This window comes from Ylistrum balloti, unplaced genomic scaffold, assembly GCF_031769215.1.
Source record: "Ylistrum balloti isolate Yb309-2 unplaced genomic scaffold, AGI_CSIRO_Ybal_v1 Utg370824, whole genome shotgun sequence".
Classification (NCBI taxonomy): Eukaryota; Metazoa; Mollusca; class Bivalvia; order Pectinida; family Pectinidae; genus Ylistrum; species Ylistrum balloti.
Window position 1 is genome coordinate 92453 of NW_026782476.1, and position 25017 is coordinate 117469.

The following is a 25017-nucleotide window of genomic DNA, read 5'->3' on the forward strand; positions in this document are numbered from 1 at the left end:
TAATTACGATTTGCCTTTAATGAATTTGCGATTTCTGAATGGTTATATTTCTGCTTTCTTTTTATTCTTTCTCAGCTGTATTTTCCGTAAAAGATGTCGCCAGATGATAAATGAATTTTCTCAGAAGGTAAACGAGAGATGCATGTTGATGGGGTTATGGGACAGATTTTTCTTGTCAAAATATCTGTTTCCCTTTTGACAATATCGGATCCGATGTATTAGATGCTCGTATATGTGTCTGGAATTCTCGTTATTGGTTGTCTTGTTCTCATTGGTAACATGGCACTTATTAGGTGGATTGATCAATATTTGCATTTTAACATTATCTATGTAGGAAGTGCACACCCTTGCACCCCAGTCAATATTTGAACACCTTCTAAATTTACCAACAAAGTTTGCCCTTAGCATTCACTTACGAGTCGATTCGAGATATAAATCGAAATGTATCATTCACTTATGAACTATCAATTATCTGTAACAAGATTTTCACTTCATTTTTTTCACTGGTAATTTGCCCGAAAACGTGTATCAACGCCATATACAGATACATACAAGAACATGTAATAGCAACCTTGAGCTAACAGATGTTGTAATAGAAATACACGTGACAATAATTACCCGATATAAAATTCAGACCTCTGTGTAATTATTGGAATTATCAGATTACTGGAAGACATAAAACTATTTGCCAGATGCTGATTGTGTATTGGACGGCTTCGCTACTTAAGACAGTCCCATTATAACACGGATGTGAATACCACTACAGATGGGAAGGTCTATGAAAAGGATTATGAAAAGGAATTTGATACTATCATGTGAGTTGTTACAGGGAAGTGAATAGAGGAGTGAATCAGAAAATGAAAATGAAAAAAAAAAAAATAAATAAATACTGAGCGGGGCTGACGTTATATATACATTTGTATATGCCAATATCCCAACGTTCAATGTTTTCATTTCAAATGTGGTCACTGGACCGATTGTCACAAAAACTTTGTCATGTCTTAATATTGATACATGTATTGTGCTGCCAAGGAGTGAAAATATGGATATCTTTTGAAAAGTTCAGGAGACAAAATACACAAATATTGCACTGCTGCCGCAAAAACGCATACAATGGTGCACTCTCACGTTTTATATACTTACCATAGTGATTGGTGTGATACAAATGATAAATAGTATTAAAGTATTGTAGACTGTATTTGCATATGTCTTTATTATCTTATATACCATCTCTTAAATTATGAAAATGGCGCCATTTCCATGTTAACCGATATATATATATAGCCTCTATATTAATTTAGTGTGATACATTGTATGACAATTACTATAAGAGACTTATATGTAATAGGAGAACAAGTAACCGCAGCGTCTGTAACCACTTCACGAGGAAGTAGATGCAGTGGCCTTAGCAGTAACGTCATCAACGTGATCATATGTAATCATTTACATTTCAACAATGGATAGTTTCCCAATAGCGTATAGATAATACAATATTCTGTTAAATTAGGTACCATACTTTGAGAAGCGAAAAATCATTGTAAATGAAAAATACTTAGCAAACCACTTTTTTCTATATTATGCAATTCAAACTTTATTTCTTGCACTTTGTCATTTTCAAGTTTCATGAATTGACAGCAATCATCCAGGGGAAACGCACGGGATCTGAGAGACGCCATACAACTGACAGAGTAACAGAGACTACATACTATTAACAGGGTGCAACAGAGACTTTATACTATTAATAGGGTGCAACAGAGACTTTATACTATTAACAGGGTGCAACAGAGACTTTATACTATTAATAGGGTGCAACAGAGACTTTATACTATTAATAGGGTGCAACAGAGACTTTATACTATTAATAGGGTGCAACAGAGACTTTATACTATTAATAGGGTGCAACAGAGACTTTATACTATTAATAGGGTGCAACAGAGACTTTATACTATTAACAGGGTGCAACAGAGACTCCATACAAATTATTGGATTCCACAGAGACTTCATAAAACTTACAGAGTGCGACAGAGACTTCTTACAACTTACAGTGTGTGACAGAGACTTCTTACAACTTACAGTGTACGACAGAGACTTCTTACAACTTACAGGGTGCAACAGAGACTCCATACAACTTACAGTGTGCGACAGACTCCATACAACTTACAGTGTGCGACAGAGACTCCATACAACTTACAGTGTGTGACAGAGACTTCATACAACTTACAGTGTACGACAGAGACTCCATAAAACTTACAGTGTGCGACAGAGACTCCATACAGCTTACAGTGTGTGACAGAGACTCCATACAGCTTACAGTGTGCGACAGAGACTCCATACAACTTACAGTGTGCGACAGAGACTCCATACAACTTACAGTGTGCGACAGAGACTTCATACAACTTACAGTGTGCGACAGAGACTCTATACAACTTACAAGATGCGACAGAGACTCCATACAACTTACAGTGTGTGACAGAGACTTCATACAACTTACAGTGTACGACAGAGACTCCATAAAACTTACAGTGTGCGACAGAGACTCCATACAACTTACAGTGTGCGACAGAGACTCCATACATCTTACAGTGTGCGACAGAGACCCTATACAACTTACAAGATGCGACAGAGACTCCATACAACTTACAGTGTGCGTCAGAGATTCCATACAATTTTTTTACAGGATGCAACAGAGACTCCATACAACTTACAGGATGCAGCAGAGACTCCATACAACTTACAGTGTGTGACAGAGACTCCTTACAATTTATAGGTTGCGAGAGAATCCATGCAATTTACATTTAACGGCAGAGACTACATAAAATTGACAGGACGCGACAGAGACCATATACAATTGTGGATGAGAGAAAAGGCGTTTTCAGACATCTGGTATAATGGACGTTTCTGTTATTTGGATGAAATTTAGTGAAATTTAGGCCGTGACATAGATTTGGATAGTGAGGAAATCATGTCCCTTACTATAATAAGTTCAAACATCAGAAAGCGGGTTCACACTACTTGACCCTCTTATAAATCTTGTATCTACGTTTATCTACTGTACGAGACTGGGACTTCACGTATTCAATAATTATCTCATTAGTATTCAATGTCAACAAGACGCTTATTAATAGTTCACAATATGTCTACTGACAGGCTTGTCTACTCTAGTTGTCTTTACATGGGTTTTCGAGATATTCTCAGGAATGGAAACTTCAGTGGAGTGACATGGTCAATGTTATGATATTAACGGCAAATAGTGAATTTCCTTCTGAAAAATGAAATTAGATGTGTTATATCTGATAGTTTTCCCGTTCTTACTTCTAGGTTGTGTCTTTACTTGTCTTGGCCAAGATTAGTAAGACAGATGTCGTTGATGAAGCAGAAAGTATTTCTAAATCATCTCGGAGTGCATGGTCTCATGCTCCTTGTACTATTTCAGGGATCTCCTTATAAATCTTTCTGTTGTTCATCGAGAATGTTTGTCAACACCTTGGTATTTTCTTCTGTTCTTGTTAGGAATTGGGGTTGGGGAGATCGGGGATGTGGTTTATATTACATTTAATGTGCTTGCCACGTCCTAAACTAAGTAACATAAAACGAATTATGTGTACTAAGACGAAACCATCAATCAACTATTGAGAAAAAAAATATGCCAGAGTATGGCTTTACTAATGCATTCAAGCCGTATCAGTAGCCACATTGTACATCGCACCCGGTTCTCAAATGTTTGCTCAGGTTCTCAATCTTCCCAATAAGTTATTTTGTGTTGAAGTTCTTTTTCCGCTCAGAAGCAATTAAGTCGTGTCCGAGTTCACCATCCTCAATAAAAAAACAACAATTTATACGTAAGTCCACATATGAAATCACCTGTCTCAGTAAATATTGCTGAGGCGCTAGTCAGTGCCGTACTGTGTTTTACATTTACATCAATATACGTAGAATAGATAAATATTAACATGTAGTATATCAAGATGTATTAGTATATCAAGATGTATTAGTATATTAAGATGAAGGTTAATATATCAATGTGTAGGTTAGTTAACAATATGTGGGACAGTATATCAATATGTAATTTGTCAATTGTTTATAAATATGTAGGTTAATTTATCAATAAGAAGGTTAGTTTATAAATATGTAGGTTAGTATATCAGTATGTAGGTCAGTATATCAGTATGTAGGTCAGTATATCAGTATGTAGGTTAGTATATCAGTATGTAGGCCAGTATATCAGTATGTAGGTCAGTATATCAATATGTAGGTCAGTATATCAATATGTAGGTTAGAGTATCAGTATGTAGGTCAGTATATCAATATGTAGGTCAGTATATCAATATGTAGGTTAGTGTATCAGTATGTAGGTCAGTATATCAATATGTAGGTTAATGTATCAGTATGTAGGTCAGTATATCAATATGTAGGTCAGTTTATCAATATGTAGGTTAGTGTATCAGTATGTAGGTTAGTGTATCAAAATGTAGGCTAGTATCTATACAGTGCATTTGTTTGTATTGATAGTGCGTTGATTATATAATATATTCAAATTAGCAGTTATTTAAGGAAGCACTGAATATATAGGAATTAAGAGTATAAGAAATATATAGAAACGTGTGTGTGTACATAGCGTAGGTACAAGTTATAAAATAACAGGGTCAATATATGTAGAAAAATAAAAATGTTAATATGAAATTTTAAATATATATATGTACAGATGTAGAATAGTATAAATAGGTACGTTACAATAGTACAGAATGTTTATAATATCTTATATCAAAAAGATATGTAGGTTAGTATACATCATGAAGTGTATTGATGTTTTATAGCAAAAATATATACTACATATAGATTATGAAATAAAGCATATGAAAGTACAGAAAAAAATGTCTCGTGGGTATTGTTTGAACGCTATAATGATCGAAAATTGGATTTGACGTACATGGATATTTATTGGTGCAAACATTTAACGTAAACAATCACGTTTTATATATAGATATACAGCGTAGATTCTGACTAAACTATTAGCCACACAACACATGCGTCACCCATTAGATTAACACTCTCCCGCTACATTCTCTAACAATTGGCTCAATAGATTAAAACCCTTTGGTCAGTATTAGAAATACTGGCGGTAGGTATTCAGTAAGAGATTATTGTGATCTCTAAAGAGTCAAGTAGATTTTATTATAAACCCTATTGGTGCAATACCCGCCGATCCCATCCCAAAATACTCACTACAAGTACGTAAACAATATGTTGATCTCCCTTGGTATTGGTAACAGTGTAACTGTATCATACAGGAATACTGCATTCCTTCTGTGTTGTTTAGAAATGAGGTGTGTTCAACAATGATACAGGATTTCCAGTTTCTAAACATTGAATGTGGGAAACTTTTCTCCGATCCCTGGAATGGTAATTGTAGTTGGGAAAGTGTTCTCCGTCATTTGTATCCATTTAATCATGATTGTGACACAGTTTAAACACTCATGACGTCAAAATCGCGGGTTTCACTTCAAACGTTCTCAAAGTGAGCGCGCTAATAACAGAGACACTTAAGTTTGTTTTTATTATAAATTGGTTCTGATAGTTGAGACGTGTCAGAGATTTTAATTGGTTATGATAGTTGAGACGTGTCAGAGATTTTAATTGGTTATGATGAGTTGAGACGTGTCAGAGATTTTAACTGGTTATGATAGTTGTGACGTTTCAGAGATTTTAACCGGTTGATGATAGTTGAGGCGTTTCCAAAGTGATCGAAAGAAAAGTAAATTATCTAGATGGGGAGGTACACTAGCCCCACAATCAAATATAGATGATATTATCAGATTATTTCAGAACAACGTCAAGTACATGTGCATATTCTTAGCTGTGCCACTATTCAAATGAATGAAAACGTGGCGTGTTTGTTACGACAAACCTCGGAGACTTAAAGTCCACCAGCAGTGTCTAAGTTATTTAACAATTTCAGTTCAGTCCATAACCCCTGTTTATGGAGTCAAGGAAATATTTCACTTTTTAATGTGATGTTAGTGACATCAATAATCATTAAGGCATGGGGGTGGTGTCTTGCCTTGGAATAATATTTATACATATATTTGCAACCAAACATTTAATGATTTTGACAAAAGTTTTAGGAAAGTGATGTTTACTTATGATGTGTTATTTTGTATATCACGTAAAAACTTTACGAAGCAGACATTAACGAAACGAAAGAAAGTGCATGACTGCTTCAGGGACAGCAAAGGGACTTCTGATCACGGTAGTAGTTCAAAATCTAAAGTACAATTTGATTAGAAAACAAATAGATGGAGAAAATTTTATCAATAATTAGGTCATTATATAATATTGTTTAGTGTAAAAGATACGATGGAATAATGTTAAGCTGCTTCCATTGTTTTATTAGGAAATGATGTCACCGTTTATGTTGTCTCTATATATGAATGATTGTGAAATGCAGAAGAACTATTTATCCATTGAAATAGTTTTCTTACTGAAGTACTGGGATGATGTGGCAATTTTAGCAGAAGTTCTTAAAAAGTGTGTTAGACTCCGGTATACAGCTAAGTCTTTATCCTCAGACATAACTGAAGATGTTATTGAATACAGCACTGACAATGCGGTTAAATTATGTATTGTAGATGATCAATTATCTCGGCGTCTCATAAAATTTCACGTAAAAATCCGTAAGACATATCAACAGCAAAATAGGGTTGTTATGGATTATCTAAAGTTATGAAGGTTTGAAAGAAATGTTATTTACATTTTGAAACAATATTTTCTGTCTTCAATATTATATACCGCTTGCATCTTTATCTATTCGTCTGAAATTTAGGGTTACCATAATGCTGTAATATTAAATAAGTTATTCTACTTATCACGATTTTCGTGAACTGACGGACAAACTCGTAACACAAGGTTTCAAAAGATACAGGTTGATGAAAATTATGGGAACGTTTTACAGTCGTCATCGTGATGACATTAAGAAAAATTCTATTTCTGCGTGCGACATGAAGCTGGACGTGATTGGTGTTCGATAGTTAGCCCTACCTGTTGGCTCCGTTGTTGTTTATTTTTTGTTTTTTATTTGAGAACGTAACATTACTAACATGGATTGGCCAATATGTACATAGCCTAGCGGGTGTCTTCAATGAAGCAGAAGATGCTTTCTCTTCTAGAACACATGCTATTATTTTACTTGTACTTTTCCATGAGTCCCCGTGTAGATTTGTGTTCTTGTTTTTGTTTGTCTGTTTGTTTGTCTGTTGTCAACTTTAACCTTGTCCATAACTACTGCACGGTAGAAATAGGACTTTCATATTTCACATGTGTGTTCCTTGGGACAAGACATTTCTGGTGGTACCAAAAAATTCGACCTTGTGATTTTAGATTTAGAATATCGTACCACATACTACAAATGTCAAGGTATTACAGAGTCTGTTCCATATGTTATGTGAATGAGATAGAGGATGAATTTCATTCTGTCATTGAAAGACCATTTCATGCCGAATTTTGTAGGTCTCTTTAAAATGATTCCGCTGTTGTCCATGGAAAACAAAACATTAGCTTAGTATATCAAATTTAACAAAATATATAAAACCAGCGAACAGAAGACATCTTGATCACAACGATTTATTTCTAATCAATTTGTATTATGAAAAGTTCATATATTTAGGAGTTGGTGCGGGAGCGGAAATGTTAGTGTGTTTGTTATTGTTGTTTGTTAACTTTAAACAAATCGATTAATTGATTAGACAAAAGTTATACAACTTATGAAGTATTCTCCTCTCAGTAATACAGAAATATATCATTGTAGGTAGACTAGTAGGTATAAATAAATCACCCTATTTGTACCAAATTCCTATTCAAAATCTGTCGTTAATTTACCTCCGAAAATAAATTTTCATCATTAAATAACAAACAAAAAAACAACAACAACAAAATTGTTAGGAATACGGAAATTAAAAATTAAGATTTGGAGCATTACCAGTATAAATGTACGGCGGACATTTAACATGGAATCGATCACTCATGAGAACACCTCAATTATTAATGCGTCAGGATTATCCTATAGTAGGATATTATACATTGAATAGATATCTTGTGGTCGCTTTTAGTTTTTTGATAGAAGATGTAATCCTATCTCCAAATATAGAGATTTATTTCCAGCATCATCAGCTAGCTATAAATAGTCCAATAAGTTAGTTTTTTAAAAGTATGTGTAATGATATATAAAACAGGTTTGTTAGCGAGCCTTACAATAAAACGGCATAAAATGATAGAATATCTCGTAAAACAGCCAATTTAAAATGACGTAGTCTCATTGTCAAGCGTGACGTCAAACTGTATGATGTCAAAAATTTACTTATATTTCCAAGCCTTTTTTAACACTAGTTCATTTTTGTTTTATTGCTTTATTTTCATTCAGAAAATGTATTAAGAATATGACAGGCAATGCCTTAAAGTATTCCTCCCTTTCACAACTTATCTTCTAAATATCATTATGAAAAGTCTCCTTCACGCTTCAGTGTTATCTGGTGATTTAAGTGAATATAACATTTGTCGCTATTCTCGTCTGCGCCGGAAGCCAAACACACGATTCAATAAGAATTCTGTTTGATTTTACCTTACTGTTCATCAGTGATTTCGCCATACACGTACAATCTAGATGTTAGTAGCGATGCACGCGGTGATGCTAACTAGACCATAGCGGGCTACGCCGGAACCGGTAGTACATGCTTCACAGATCATATTCTATAGCGTGGCAGGGCTATATGGGTATACGTCTGTGTGTGTTAACCTTAATTGTCATATTACCTGGATCTCGTGTGGAATATTGTACACAGGTGAGATATATGTGTGTGTGTTACATATGTTTCTGTGTATTTAGCTTTGCCATTTGTGTATCTATTCACTCTGTATACATAAAACATGATACCGTTAACCGAATGTTTAGAGTAAAGAAATTTTGTTAGTACATAACTGGTTATAAGCCTTCTTACTCCTTATCTGCTAAAATCATGTCAAAACATAACAAAATCTACAAGCATATCTAATGTGTTTCTACATGGTTATTATCATTTTACACATGGACGGATCACGTAAATTTTCAGCATGCCTAATGATGTAAATAAAGTACCAGTATTGTACCGCTGGAACAGTTTACAATAGAATTATATCTATAACGCCCAGTTTTCTAAAGGATTGTATTGTTATATCACATGTCTTAAGTCAGAGGGTGCGGCATCAGAAACCATAATCAATAGATAAATCGTTTCGTACATCGAGAGAATGTGATGTTGCAGTTTATTACAAATCAGACACGTGATCAATCATTTATCAGAGTCACATGGTGTCTGATTGATATCATGATTTGATAAGGTATGAGGAACTTGGATTATTACAAAATTGCTGTGACAATTATAAATTAATAATTCTCAACATGGCTAGACCCAGCTGGTGCATTGGTAATGCACTCGATTTTTACCAAGACATCCGGGGTTCGAATCCTCGAACGGGCGTGAAAAGTTGAGGTGTCACCTGCCCGATCATCGCGGTTGGTACTCCAGTCTCCTCCCACAATTAGACACTTTGTGTGATTAGTATAATTTGGATAACTTGTTTCACTAATATTGTAAATTACATAAGTTTATATTGTATAAACCAGTGACACCGAACATAGTGATTGTGCCCTACGTAACTAAGATAAATATGTATCAGGAATTTGTCTCGCTATGGTGAAATGACTGTTATTGTTTTACTAGGACGGAGCAGTATCACTTAACCTGGCATCATAAACCATTTTATAACCACGTGTGTACATCTCGTGTTTAGAAACACCGGGTCATAGGGTGAATTTCGGTCTCATTATAGCGACATAGGTAAACACACTAACAAGGGAAAGACACACACAGGCCAGGCTTACGTCGGTACTGTTTACATAGCTACCGTTCATTCGTATTCCGTTAAAACTGTACACTACAAGTGTAAGCGCACTAGGTAGAAATATGGCTACTTGTCCTGAAGAGGTCATCCGTGTTATTTGTCAATATCTGAAGGCTTGAAATCTGGTGACACATATCTACATTGATGACATAAACATGTACCTATTGTGTTACTGTTACATGTTGTTGATAAATAGATTACAGGTCCGGCAGGTGAATGTGTCTATCGGGTGTTATAACCGGTTTATGTAATGTATGAGTTAACACCAGCATTCTAATGTCGTGAACTTTCACTGAGAGGAGACAACCTAATTGACCAATCACGTGACCATAACAAATGCATTTGTTAGACCAGACCAACATAAATTAGAAAATTAGGATATATGTTATGTTTTTCGTATACGAGCCGGTCGGTTAGATTTCATTTACAATGTTTTAGTCTGGTAAATAATTAATAGTAGTTATATATCTAGTATTGATGGGAAAGACAAATACAAGGTGAATCACACAGACTTTGTAGTCGTGTGATGCTGTAATGCCGATCTGTAAAGCACGCGTATCCTTGAAGTATAAGTTACTGGGAAACGGAGAAACGTTTAATTAGATAAAACATTTCACCACCCTTTCTATTTCCTTCATACACATATCATAACATTTCGAAAATAGTTGATTTTTGCATCCTTACCTTAATATCCGAAAGTCATGGTACAAAGCTGTTTGATTCAATTGAAAAAGGTCGAAAACAATTATTAACTTATCGGTACCATGGAAACGGCAGTATTTAGTTATCGCTAAGTTAACCATATAAAAAACAAGACCACGATTTAATCTAAAAAAACACGTGTGATTTACAATGACCTTGACATCTGTGTGGGAAGCAAGTGACCTATTGCCCTCCCACTCGAAAAGTCTGTTTTACATGGTGTACTTACTCCTGAAATACGTACATTTGGTTAGACCTAAACCCCATGCAGCCTTAGTCTGTGGTATGATTTGAAAAACATATCTTCCTATTTCAAAGCATTGTATGAACGGCGAGGGTCTCTCTTCAAAGCAACCTTATCAGGAACTTCAAAATCCGAACCACATGTACATTAGCGTAAACGGGGTTGTTGTTTCAATGAATCCCAACCGAAGTAAATAATTAATGGTTTATATTTTTCCTTTGCTTATTTTTAAGAATATAATTATGTTATTGTCTCTGACAGGGTGTAACCCTATAATTATAAATTCTGTTCTGCACGCAAATAAGTACCATGTTGTGCTGGGAAATACACTTAAATAAGTTCATGATTAACTGAAGAAAATGAAAACGTTTTTAAAGGAAACTTTGAGCGCTGTTTTACTGATGTAGGAAAGTGGGCCAAGACACAAGGAACGATAAAGCTAGAGAATATTTGAGGAATTCAAAGTTCCTTATGTGTCCTTCCAATAAGATTTCAATGTGTCCCCTTTATACAGGTATTTTCTGACTCGCTGACCATGGATCAGTGAAGTTTTACAAAAAAATGGTCATTTGAACTACATATTAGCCTCGAATTGCATTTAACATACAAAGTGATATGACATCGAGACATCAATAACGACTAGCAGTTTCAGTCAGCTCAAAGTTCATCACGTCATCAATTATTTTCCACACGTGCCAAATATATTACAGTCGAGCACTTCACAATGAAATAACTTCATGGCATTTCGCAAGTCTTATAGTAACGACAGAACTAGGTCCCACATGATGGCGTTTTCTACTACAATGGGCTCTATAGCCTACAGGTATCAGAACACGAACGGTTGTTTGGTGTTATCCATTGGTATTCTGTCTGCATCCGACAGGTATTACATGTTTGTGGAACTAGTGACCATTGTTACCAGCCAATTTAACCAAGTCACACGGACTTGACACTAATTGTATCCCTTTGATATAAACCGTTGTTGTGATAACAAAATTTACTCTCGCTCTGTTTACAACTTCGACACTCGTTATTCCTGTTTCTAGGCATAGCAGAATTACACAGGTCACAACTGTTTAAGTATGTGCAACTCTTCTGACGGCGAAAAGAAATCATACACTGAAGACATGTAAGTAGATATTATAATTTCGAAAAGAAAGAAAGAATATTACATTATGTCCGAAGGTTTCTAGTGCTGCCATATACCCTTAACACAATCTTAGTATATAGAAAAAAGTAATCGCATTGAGCGTAACATATCAATTTCAAATCACTCCTATGGTATTTTCAAAATTCAAGGTTTCCGTTGTTGTGTCCTATTTGCTTTGCCTTAACCAACAGGACTGAGTCGATGACCTTATCTGACCGCTGACCAGTTGTCCTGATTGGTCCTCGCTGTATGTGTGGTGTCTGTTTCGACGCTCAGCAGGAGCAAAGATTCTATTTATCTCTTTATTTTCACTTTTTCATGTTACTATATTTTCTATATATAGTTTTTATTATTTAAATGCTTTGATATGAAAGCATGTACCCAGAAATCAGTTCCTACCACAAGACGTCTTTCTCGTTATTCCCATTAAAACTATCCATTCCAATAACTTTTGATAAACAGAGATAGACGGAGAGATATTCAAACCCATAGAAATAGATCCATATTTAAAGTAATGAAAAACATGTATAAAAATAAAAATTAGAATATTCTTTTTAAACTTGTAATCTGTGTATCGAAGTTAGATGTAGTAGACAGAAACGATGTATATATTTAATGTGTATTTGTGTTCCTTATGCAATGGCACAGGTCTTAAACTTTCACGTCTATCTGGTATTAATTTTAATGTGACCGTTAGAGCCTTAATCCTACACCAGGGTCGTGTAGTGTTAGATCTCTCTCGGGATATAGCTGTACCTCAGTCGGCCATGAATACGAACAAGTAAGTAACTACTTGTTGTTTACCTGTTTACTGACTCTATAACGAACGCTGAGTATCACTGACCACCTGTTGTCGTATATCTGTCCCAAGAAACAGGTTTATCATCAGCGTCGGTATCATTTACACTATGGGACTTTAGGTTAAACAGTGTTGTTTCTTAGCCTCGGGATAGAGTGTGATATGCCAACTTTCTGCTTCCAGTTTTAATACACTTTTTGTACCCCTCATACTATACTGCACTCCTCCTTCCCCTTGTTCTGACTGGTTTCAGAATATCGTTTACTAGCCACTACTGGACCTCCAATTTCACCATGGATTTTTAAAAAGTCTGGCTTCCCCCGGAAACGACGTTTAGATAAGATGCTCCGAGAGGAAAACGCACGACACCTCGTGACGGAGTTCTATTGTTACCGAGGGAACAGCTTTGTATTCAACTGTAGTAATGTTATAACATTCCAGCCAATGACAAAGTTCAGAATCGTGTCACTCTTGTAATATTTTGTCAAAAAGTTCGATCGCTAAAACTTAAATCCTTCCCATAAAATATGTCAAGTTAAAAATCACATGCACTATTTGTTTCAAAACAATAGACTTCATTACTTCGTTAGTTAAAAGACTTATTTCTCATTTTGTCTTTGGGACTCATGAAAATGTTTAAACAAACATTCATCATGGCGCTATACTCAGTTGGATGTCGTCAGACGTATGTGGTACCACTATCAAAACTAATGAATGTCCATAGTCAGGTGGTAAAAATGACCATTAACTGGTTGGAGCTGTGTCAGACTTCGGAGAGGCCAGTAAACCAGATATTTCCACTACACCTCTTAAACCAGGATTAGTGAACCTAATCAGGTAGTGGAAGTGCAGCTGGCGTCAGTCCACACTGATTAAAGCTGAAGTATGGTATCATAACCAACTGAATGCTTGTGGAATTACAGATAGAACATTGTTTATGTTTAATTGTTTACCCAGGGTTCCTACAGGTAATCGGCAATAGCAGAAAGTGACGAGTGATTTTATTGACGAAGTAATTGAGGGATCTTTTTATATACAAATTATTGCACGAACATTGATATCATTGGTGTATCTGGAAAGAAGAAGGTGTTTCGAGACTTCGTCCACCCTGTTTCTTGACAGAACTGTTGTTAGAGTCATTACTTTGTTCAGTAAATATTTTGTATCTTCTATTTCGTGTTTGCTTCTGTCAAAAAAGCAAGCAAGCACACCAAATTCAGATTTTTTTCTGTTTGTTGTGTGAAATATGGTAATTGAACATTCGTTCTTTATTACCATGTGTTTACAACAAACAAAGGACATCCAGTACGATGATACACCACTACCAATATCGAAGTGTATATGTTGGAAACCCGTGCAAGATAAACAGAATGGGTGTGCTTGTTTCATTTTAGCAACCTGTTATAAATGGGCGCGTTACACAGTCTCTGCAAACAGAGCATAGGACTGCCTTTTACGCCTATTTTTGGGTCGTGTTTACCTGTACAAAAGTAACATTTGTTGTATTGGGCTATTTCTAATGTGGCGATTCAGGACATATGTAACAGGAGTCATGTTACCCAAACCAGACTTTTTTGATAAACGCATGTGTTTTTTCTTTTTAACTAAAACCCTTAACATCTTCAGACAAAAATAATACAACACTTGAAAATATAAAAAGTCACGTGACTATACAATAAAGAATGACATCGAAATGCTTATTTTTCTTAAAAGAAAGTAGACTTTGGGGAAATACCGAATGGAACCAAGGATAGATCTTTCCATGGTTACGATCAATTATGATCTATTCATCCTTCGATGTTGTCATGGCAAAATCAAATGCCAGTCTGTCCGCCTCCTGCAAGCTGGTGCGAATTATTTCCCTTACATTGAGTAAGAATAACTACACACGGAAACAGATGGAAAACATAGATTAGACGGCGAATCAGAAGTCGCCAAGGTTGAATGTGATGAATTCAAGCCGGACAGTCATGGGTAGATGACAGGAGAGTTGTGGCTGAACACGTTGTCCACTTCATCTTCGAAAGAGTACGGGAAATGGGCATTGGATAATAATATTAACAATATAACGTAATATCTTTGGGGGCTTAAACTAGATAATGAAGTGTTTTAACATGACGTTGTACATTTCACTGGCCGATCTAATGCCGGTTTGAAACCTGCTAACCTGAAATTGAACACGCGATACACATGTCCTACTTGTGACTACGATAGATAACAATAATATGCACCAAGCCCATTCCTTAACGTCATTCTACTTTTGGATAACACACAATGTGTATCGTCGTTAGTCATGTGTAGAGCAATCCGACTGCTCGACAGTTGACCAATGGGTGGACAGTTTATATTTAATACACCAATAACGATCCAAGTTTTATTTAAGCAGTTTTTTTAGTGCCGATCTGTTACATAACAATCACCATGTAAACATGTACTAACACGGATGTGTCTCTTCAATACTGTCTCAATGATACGTTTTTACTCGTTAACATTCGTTAAGGAAATTGTAGTAAATTTTATTATCATGATTTAGGTGAACATTCATTTGCAATCTGAATACAGTTATAGATATATACACCATCTATAATTCATTTGTAATAGTTCATTGCCATTATGTAATGATGTAATTTAATGGAGCATAGAAACAACATGTACTGTGAATTAGTTCGATCTTGTGCGGTTATATAAATCATAAATGTATATATTTCGCTATAATCAGCATTCTCAGATCTATTAAGAGGCGACTATATAAAGGATTGTTCTTTATTCTTCAAATTTTTCATTTATTTTTGTTAATGCCCATTAACTTTTGACAATGATGATCAATGTTTAATCATAAGAGGACCCCCAAGACCGACACTTAAATACGGCTTCCGTCCCCAGACCGAGATTAACCACGGTTTACATTTCCAGGCCGACACTTGCCTACGGATTCCGTCCCAAGACCGATATTACCTACGGCTTCCGAACCCAGGCCGACACTTGACTTCGACTTCCGTCCCCAGAAAGAGATTAACCACGGCTTCCGTCCCCATACCGACATTTAACCACGGCTTCCGTCCCCATACCGACAGTTAACCACGGCTTCCGTCCCCAGACCGACAGTTAACCACGGCTTCCGTCCCTAGAACGAGATTAACCTCCGCTTCCGTCCCCAGACCGAGATTAACCACGGCTTCCGCCCCAGAATGTGCTTAACCACGGCTTCCGTCCCCAGAACGAGATTAACCACGGCTTCCGTCCCGAGACCGAGATTAACCACGGCTACAATCCCCTAGACCAAGATTAACCACGGCTTCCGCCCCCAGACCGAGATTAACCACGGCTCCCGTCCCCAGATCAATATTAACCACGGCTTCCGTCCTCAGGCCAATATTAACCACGGCGTTCGTCCCCAGGCCGAGATTAACCACGGCTTCCATCCCGTAGACCAAGATTAACCACGGCTTACTTCCCCAGACCGAGATTAACCACGGCTTCGCCCCCAGATCAATATTAACCACGGCTTCCGTCCCCAGAACGAGATTAACCACGGCTTCTGTCCCCAGAACGAGATTAACCACGGCTTCCGTCCCCAATCCGAGATTAACCACGGCTTCCATCCCCTAGACCAAGATTAACCACGGCTTCCATCCCCTAGACCAAGATTAACCACGGCTTCCGTCCCCAGACCGATATTGACCACGGCGTCCGTCCCCAGGCCGAGATTAACGACGGCTTCCGTCCCCAAGCAGAGATTAACCACGGCTTCCGTCCCCAGGCCGAGATTAAGCACGGAAGCAAAGATGATTATGTTGGTATTTGTATTAAGAGGTTAAGTGGATTGTCAAGCTTCTGTGTTCGTATTATGACACTTCAGTGGGATGGCACTAAATGAGTTTACACTGTCTTCAAATATGCTTGGTTGTTGCGATGACGTAAAACGCCTAGCAAACAAGCAGGTCAAAAAGTGAAATATATATTTTTTCTAGTTAGCTAGAAAAAGGTGAAATGTCCATTGTGTTAACCTACTTTTATTCCAAAATAGCGATTTTTTAAATTTCACAAATGTCGAATTTCCTGAAATTATAATCTTTACATGAAATGGTACATATATTGTGTGTTTCACGTCCCAACACTAGACAATTGTACATGTATGTGTTTTAACGCTGGAAAATTGAACATATTCTCGTATTAACTTATTTATCAAATAAACTGTGAATTCTTTGAATTTCTGTTCTGTTATCCTGTAAGTACTTCCTATCTCACGTTAGATCGCGTGGTATATGTGTAGAATACACATTCCATGTTAAGGGGAATTCCTCGTTACTGTGCAGTTTTCCACACCCCCGCATTTGACATATATTTTCTCCATTCATGTGAAGTTACAATAGTGGACTAGCCCTTGGTTTATAGTAAATAAAGATCCGGGATCACTGAGGCGCGTCAACTCTCTGTCAGGCCATTTTCTAGCCATATATAAACTAACGCTCGCCGTAGTTTAATATTTAAATATCCGATAGTGATCACAGTGTTACAGTGTCTACGCTTCATAATGCCAGTGTAAGTATGTGTTATATATCTATCATATGGTGCTACGGTCAGCGGTTAGTTCAATTAGTAAATAAATATGAATTATTTATGATACAATAACGATTGTTGGCATTTGATACGCCACTGACAATACTTGCAATGAAATATTCTATTTGATTTAATATTCAGAATGAAGTACTTAAAATTTGTTTACAAATCCTCATATTTGTGTACTGCTAGTGTGTTCTGTATTTCGTGTTGTATTGTATATATGCGTGAATGAACTGTAATGAAATACTATTCAGATTTTAAATTTGCACGCCATAGGTATTTACCGGTTTTGATGTGTAGAGATTTTAAAAACGTTTTACAATTACATAATATTCAGCTATACATTATTATGAGGTCTTGGTCTACCCTGAGTGAGTACAAATGAATGTTGAAGGGTTTAGGAAGTTAGATAAAACTCGGTATAAATACTAAAATATCTTGTTGAAACGTCATCGCTATTCTGACGGGTGAAATATATTTTTGAAAAGTTATTTTAAAATCCGAGTGTGTTTAAAATGATAGAATTGTTTAACGTTAACAAAAGAAATTGAAAGCAGCTGATGTTTTGAGGAGCCAGTTAATCTGGATGGTTGCTTTCGCCGGTTGTATTTAGTATTCGGCATTTTATGACACTTTTGATGATGGACATGTATGAGTATATTGTAAATACTGTTAAACTGATGATGTTTTGTTTTAATCCGAGGAAACGATAGGCTCAAGATCAATAAAAAACTTAAATTAACCAAGTCAACTTTATCAAATTATTCATGTCCATGTGGTATGTATTTAAAGTTCTTCATCATTAACGTTTGAGCTCGTTCAGTATAACCTTATTTAATAGTTAAATTAAATTACAAATTACAATAAGTCTCCTTCTAGTAGAATTATTCTAAGAAATTAAATGAATAATGAAACACCGTAAATTATATTTAATAACTCGGCATATTCATTGTTTTTTTTCCTGTCTCTATGCGAACAGTTATTACAATACTTCGATATGACCAGTCGTGAGATACACTTACTGGTACATACATTATTGCATTGAATATACCGAACATTTAAGTGCCGAAATGTTAACAAAGCGTATAGATATGATATGTTGATGTCTCTTTAATATAATTGTTTATATTAATGTCATCACCTCGAGGTATATGTGCAAGTACCAGCCTCTAGTAGGTATAAATTTGATAAAAAAAAGTTGAACCTTATGTCTGACGTTCGAATGAACAACTATGTGAGAGGCATGGCCGTATAGCTTGCGAGCTTCGTTCTGTTGAAGTTGAATGTTTTTTGAAAACATTCTCTGTAAAACAATATATATACATTTATTTATTGAAATATCTATACTTGTAAATATAATGTATACTCAATGCCATACGGGTGAGTTAATGGTTTTCCCTCTATTTCACAGATACGGAATGCAGAAGATTCCTCCCTTCCCTTGGTACTGGGAAGAATGGAAACCAAAGTAAGTCGTATTTCTTCTTAGTTACAATAGTTACATGTACACAAATGTAATACGTAGACTGACCTATACTTATTTCGTTGTTAAAGAACATCGTCACGACAATATTTCTTATACTTAAAATTATTGGTTGACAGGTTTTCCCACCTCACTGTAGTGTGTACAGTGATAATTGAGATTTTGTTTACAGACAGATAAAAATATATGTAGATAACTAGCTGAATGATTACCCGTGATCTGGTCACAGCTCTCACTTTCTTAGTACAAGGAATGACAACTCTGGGCAACTCAAAATACACGTTTAAGAGCGATAACTCATTAACGTATATGAAGATACGGGGTATACTTGTTCATCCAGTCGTTTGGTGGGTGAAAGGTATCCTATTGTTCATTAAATCGTTTGATAGTCAAGTGGTTTCCTAATTGCACTAAATTGTATTGACATGTACATTGTAAGAGAAAATTCTGAAAAAATAACTACCTACGGAAGGTTTTTTTCTTTTTTCTTTGCAACATAGGAAAATAATGATAATTGTTTACTGAACCGACTCTGAAGTATAATATTTTCCTGGTATGTAATATGTATGACTATTAACGGCTATACAAAAATGAGCCCATTGTTGACGACAAAAGACCGATAATGGGTATTAAAGACATGTGAATACGTGTTTTAAGCATGGATCTTAATGATTCTATGACTTGTATTATTTTCATTAAATTGCATGCTTAGTGCTGGTATGTTATTAAGTGTATTTAAAAAATAAATATGTATGCATATCAATTTTAAAACTGACTTTAAGCATGACGTGGTACAGCTAGTTATTTACGATTGTGTTGAGTTGTCTCCCTTCGTCCAATTCGTGAAAACATCTACTGATTTACAATTAATCAACTTCACGGTATTGTTATATTTAAACTCAAGATCGATATCAATCAGAACGAAACAAATCTTTTAACATGAACAAACAATTTTACAAACATACATATATTTAATATATCATTGATACATACTATAAGTCTGTTTTCCTCAGTTTAGTTTTGATTGGGAAAATCCCACGTGAAATAGCCTTTGAAAATCGTCAGTATTTGTAGTATGGTAGATTGTAATGAGCGTCTGACTCGGGGCTGGAAGGATGATTGGATGATGGAAACGAATTTAAAGTCACATAATCGATTATTCAGGTAAATACTGCAGAGAAAGGCCATTTCTGGGTCAAACTAGAAGTCATTTCGACTCTGTATCTTTGATACCCGTTGGTCTGTCAAAATAGAATCTGTGAACATGTGACGTCATTACAATAAATTAATTGACGTCACAATTGGCTATATTACACATTTATAACACACACGGCAATCGTATAATATGCATATTATCTTAGATTAGTTTTCATTTCTTATGAGGTTTTTGAAACGAGTCTTGGAAATTAATATCATGCAGACATTGATTTAATATTCTGTTTAACATATAACTCATTTGACAGGCATTGAAGCCACGGTGTAGATGACAATATCAAACGGAGGAAGTTATTTTATGTTACTTTCAATTCATGACGTAACGCCATCGTCCACATTTAGACATCACAATGGGTTTCTGAGTGGCTCTGCCAATTAACGCCAATCTCGGGTTTATTACACTGGTGACATACACAAAAAACTATTACATGGTCGAAATCACGAGAATTCAGGCAGATTATGTGATTAGGATAAGTTGGGACCCGTTGTCCTTCCAATGTGGGCATATATCAAATTCTACGCTATAACGACTTGGGAAGTCCATACTTTGTTCCCAAATTTTATAAGCACTGTCTGTGCGGATAGATAATGACCGATAACTCAGGATACATCTATAATTAGCATCACTACATGTACCATGATGACGTGTCTAGTGGTTGTGTACATAATTATATAGTTCCGGGTGGAATTTACATCAGACATAGCAACACGTGTATTGCTGCATGACTATACTGTATATAATTATGGTAAAGCCACAAGAATGGGTTACAAAAGATACTGGGGTCTTATTTATCACGGCTAGTAAGACGCTGGTAGACAAGTAAAACCTTCTTACTGCACAGACTGTCCTAGTACAAACACCCTCACCTTATATAACAAATAATTAGGTCACTGACTTCGATTTAAACTACTGAAATAAAGTGGTAGAAAACATGCACGGTGGTGAACCACTTTTAATCCTATACACCATTGCCTAAAGTCCTGGTAAATAGATATAATCTTATATTGTCCTTAATTTCAATTTCTTTCGGAGTTCGTTCTGATACAACTTGGAATTGTTTACCTTCAACAAAGTTGCCTCCCTTCAACCGTACTTTTAAGCAGACGATTTTTACTCGAATGTACTTGGCAGGGGAGGGGCTTGGTAGGAGTTGGGGTGGGGAGTAACAAGATCAAAACGATTTTAATTCAGAAGTATAGACAACCATTCTCTTATCCTATTTCCCCCGAACAAAAACCCTCTGGGTAACTAATTGCGTTATTCCACCTGCCAGGCTTTCCCCACCTCTAACAATGTAATAATGACACGTTGTAAAGTTAACAATGTTGATAATATTGAATCTGTCGCGTGTTCACGAGCTATTCTGAATCCTCGCAAAACACTTTACACTCCATGAAATATTAACTGGGGCGCAGACGTGTTTGTCTACGTTTCAAAAGTAGAAAACGCGTTATTAACACCCAAACTGTGTATACATTCTTGATAAATACTTACAATTATAGTTATTTCTATACATAAAAAACCTAACTAACGCTGGATTTTACGGAAGGTTAGATTTAAGTACACAAAGTCAATAAAGCATTGGACTATTTACCTTTAACAATAGTTGGAGGGCGTGACTTCCTCGGCATTATCAATACAATAAAGAAAATCACGATTTTCTAATTTTCAGAAACGCACACTCATTCATGCGTTAGATGAAAAGTTGTGGTTGATTGCCTAACATGAAATATTCATAAGTAATATTAGATAAACTTCTGAAATCTTGAATGATAATGATGAATGATCTTTACAGATATGTGAACACGGAGATACATATAACTCACGTATACAGTCGGCTATGAAATGCAGTGAACGAACATGAGTCGCAACTATTTATAGTTGAAATTTAATGAGAATTTAAGCTGGATGTGACCTAGGCAAAAGGAAGTATATTTGTTCTATATGATACAGTTATGTGATTTGTCCAGCATTAGGTTTCACTGGGGAAATTCAGTTTTATCTGTTCACATAGATTGCATACACAAACAGCCTCAATAAGAGTGCCTACTTATAATCGCGCTGATTAAGACGAGGAAGTCCGTGTAACATAACACTGCGTTATATAATTCTTTGTTAGGTAAGTAATGTCTGGCCTTGTCAAGTTTAAGGATGTGCAAGTAATTTTGTTATTTTTTTGTTTTTGTAGTCTTGTACTTCTTTCGTTTATTATGGTAATTCCGCATCACGCTCTTTAACGTATTCATGTGTGTGTGTGTGTATGCACGTATTTTTTAACCGGGTTGTCTTGAACAGGAGGACGAAGGTGTGTAGTCGTGACAATATACCAAGTCCTCTCCTCAGAAATCTCGTTTAGTTCTTAAAGGTACAGTAATGACACTATGGTATTATAAATTTGTTGTCTTAAAGGATTAGCTGTCTCCACAAAGTATTGACGGCGAATTAACCCCGAGTAGATATAGATATGTATGCTAGTGTCATTACAGTAAGAAGTTTAGATCATCAGGCTTCTACGAATGTATCAAACCAAAGGGAATGTGCAAAGTTATAAGTTGATTTGAAAAGTATGTAGAAGGTTGTCTGTTGATTCGAAAGGAATGCAGAAAGTTGTCTGTTGATTCGAAAGGAATGCAGAAGGTTGTCTGTTGATTCGAAAGGAATGCAGAAAGTTGAATGTTGATTTGAAAGGAATGCAGAAAGTCGAATGTTGGCTGAGACAGGTTTTAATCAAACTTATGCAGTCTAATATTTGATTAAATAGAGGTATGGTGCGATTTTATATTTAGCAATACTTTATCAATTTCCTTATTCTAATCGAATGGTACTACGGAGATGCAGCGTTTTAAGTACGAGGACTTTGCACCAATTCTCATCCAAAGGTTTATGCACATACATATCACTATAGCAAATGAAAAACTGTAAATGCACATGTAGCAGTGTTGTCTGACAGAAAGATATTAATATGTATATCAAAAATCTTGACAGCTGAAAACTTAAACTGACCACATCATTCTCTGCAGTAAATCACAAGAAAGGTCTTGCAACAAATTAAGTTGTCGTTTGTAATGCTAATCAACCACATGTTTATGCCATGTTATGTAATATGTTGTTACCATGAATTAGAAGTCTCAGATTATCGACCGAAAAACCCCCCAACTATATATATATTTTCCTGTAATAGTACAGGTGCCATTCTGTGTCGATTCTCTTTTCCCATATTACCATGACAAGGACGGGAGCACAAATGGCGAATTTTTCATATCTTGTCTACCTATGTACGAGATGAATGGCTGAGAAGTGATTTAAAAAGTTTCACATACTTTAGTAGAGGTGTAAAACTTTTGAGACGCCCCCTGTATACTGCCGAGGGTAAGTGATATCGGGTGAGGACCTGGTTCCGGTTCGATGACGTCAGAGTCTCCCTGCCTGTCGACTGACAATTATTAAATAGTAGTGGCTAGCTTTAGGACGGTTTAGCAGATAGTTGGCGTGCATTTATCCGGTCAACACCTGGTAACTACGTATTTTATGACTCAAATTTACAGATCAGAAGAAATTGACTAAGAAATCTGAAAATGATTCGCTTACTTCTATTTAAGTTAAAGTTATGGCGAGGTCGTGTGTGTTCTATGGAGGTGTTAAAACTATGTTTGTTTTTGACAGAGAGCCTCTCGTTAGGAAAGTACCGCAGTACAGCGTCGCTAACGATGTAGTGGACGGTGACCCGTTCTCTCCTACACCCAGTCCACACTCTCCCAAACACAGCAAACACAGGCCCAAGGAGATGTCATTGGACAAAGTGTGAGTATAGTTGCCTTCTTAATTCTATTTGACCAATAACACTATGCTGTATGCCTCCCTTGCAAAATTAGCATATTTTAACTATATATTTGAGGCAAATTTTAACCGTTTAAGATACTCAAGGATGAAATTGAAATCCTGTGGTAACTTAACGTGTTAATGTACAAGAAGCCGGCGTTGCCACAATGTGAAGGTTTTCATCCATTGAAATGTTTATAAATGTATTTTTTGCTTCTATAAAAAAATATTTTAGGACATGTGATATTGTAACGAAAGAGATTGTATAAGATACCTATGCCAGCCCACGTACAGAGATACCTTAGTTTATCTACATACATCTGTCATTTACAGGTATATGACTACCACATTCAACATTCCGTTATGTTTTAAGAGTGTAATTAATTGATGGCGGGTCTCTGCTACTATATATACTTAAATAAGTAGATAATGTTAAACTGCCGGGTTAGGGAGAAAGAACAGGGAGTGGTACAGATTTTATGTTTTTTGAGGAAATTACACGGACTTTTCAATATATAGGAAGGTGACATTGTGGATGTGTGCTAGAGAAGGCTTTCATTTTCCTGACTGCATTATCATGCGTTGCCATTTCCTCATTTAAATACAATATACCGGAACGTTCCTGTATAATGTTGACACCACTAGAATGTCCTATACACAAAGGAGTACATCGCTCCATGTCTATATTTAGGTCAAACACTTGTTTACCTGGATATTTCTACTTGTCTGTCAGTTTACATAAAAAGGTTATTTTAATATGTTAAAAAAGGAGTAGCTCAGCTTTAAGTCCTCGTCTTTTCACTGAATCGACACGTATAAGGGTCTAAACTAGTCTACGCTATACATAATATATACAGGGCAACTATAACACCAGAGGCAGCAACATGTATTCCGGTTCCAAATAGTGAATTATAATTCTAGGAAACATTTTAATCACTCAAATAAGCCCATATAGATCAACAACCTGTCAAAGTTTTTCAATTTTGTTGCCAAAAATTAACAGTAGATTTTTTGATTATTCTATATAAAGTAAAAACAATCCCCTATTCTGTTGTTAAGGCGCCCTCGGGTTGATGACAAGTTTAATTGCATTTCTCTAACTGACAGCGTT

At 35.9% G+C, this 25017-nt stretch overlaps 1 protein-coding gene across 2 annotated transcripts in view; it reads left to right on the top strand.

The window, feature by feature from the left end:
- The window catches only part of LOC132558786 (cytosolic phospholipase A2-like), a 50786-nt gene that overhangs the window by 2016 nt on the left and 23753 nt on the right, over positions 1 to 25017 (top strand). Inside the window, exons 2-3 of one of the 2 annotated variants that reach the window (XM_060223391.1) lie at positions 18800 to 18856; positions 23751 to 23888. In XM_060223391.1, coding sequence (XP_060079374.1) covers positions 18800 to 18856; positions 23751 to 23888 — 195 coding nt within the window. Of the gene's footprint in view, positions 1 to 18799; positions 18857 to 23567; positions 23601 to 23750; positions 23889 to 25017 lie in introns of those variants that run through there. The other variant, XM_060223392.1, reaches the window with a different exon arrangement.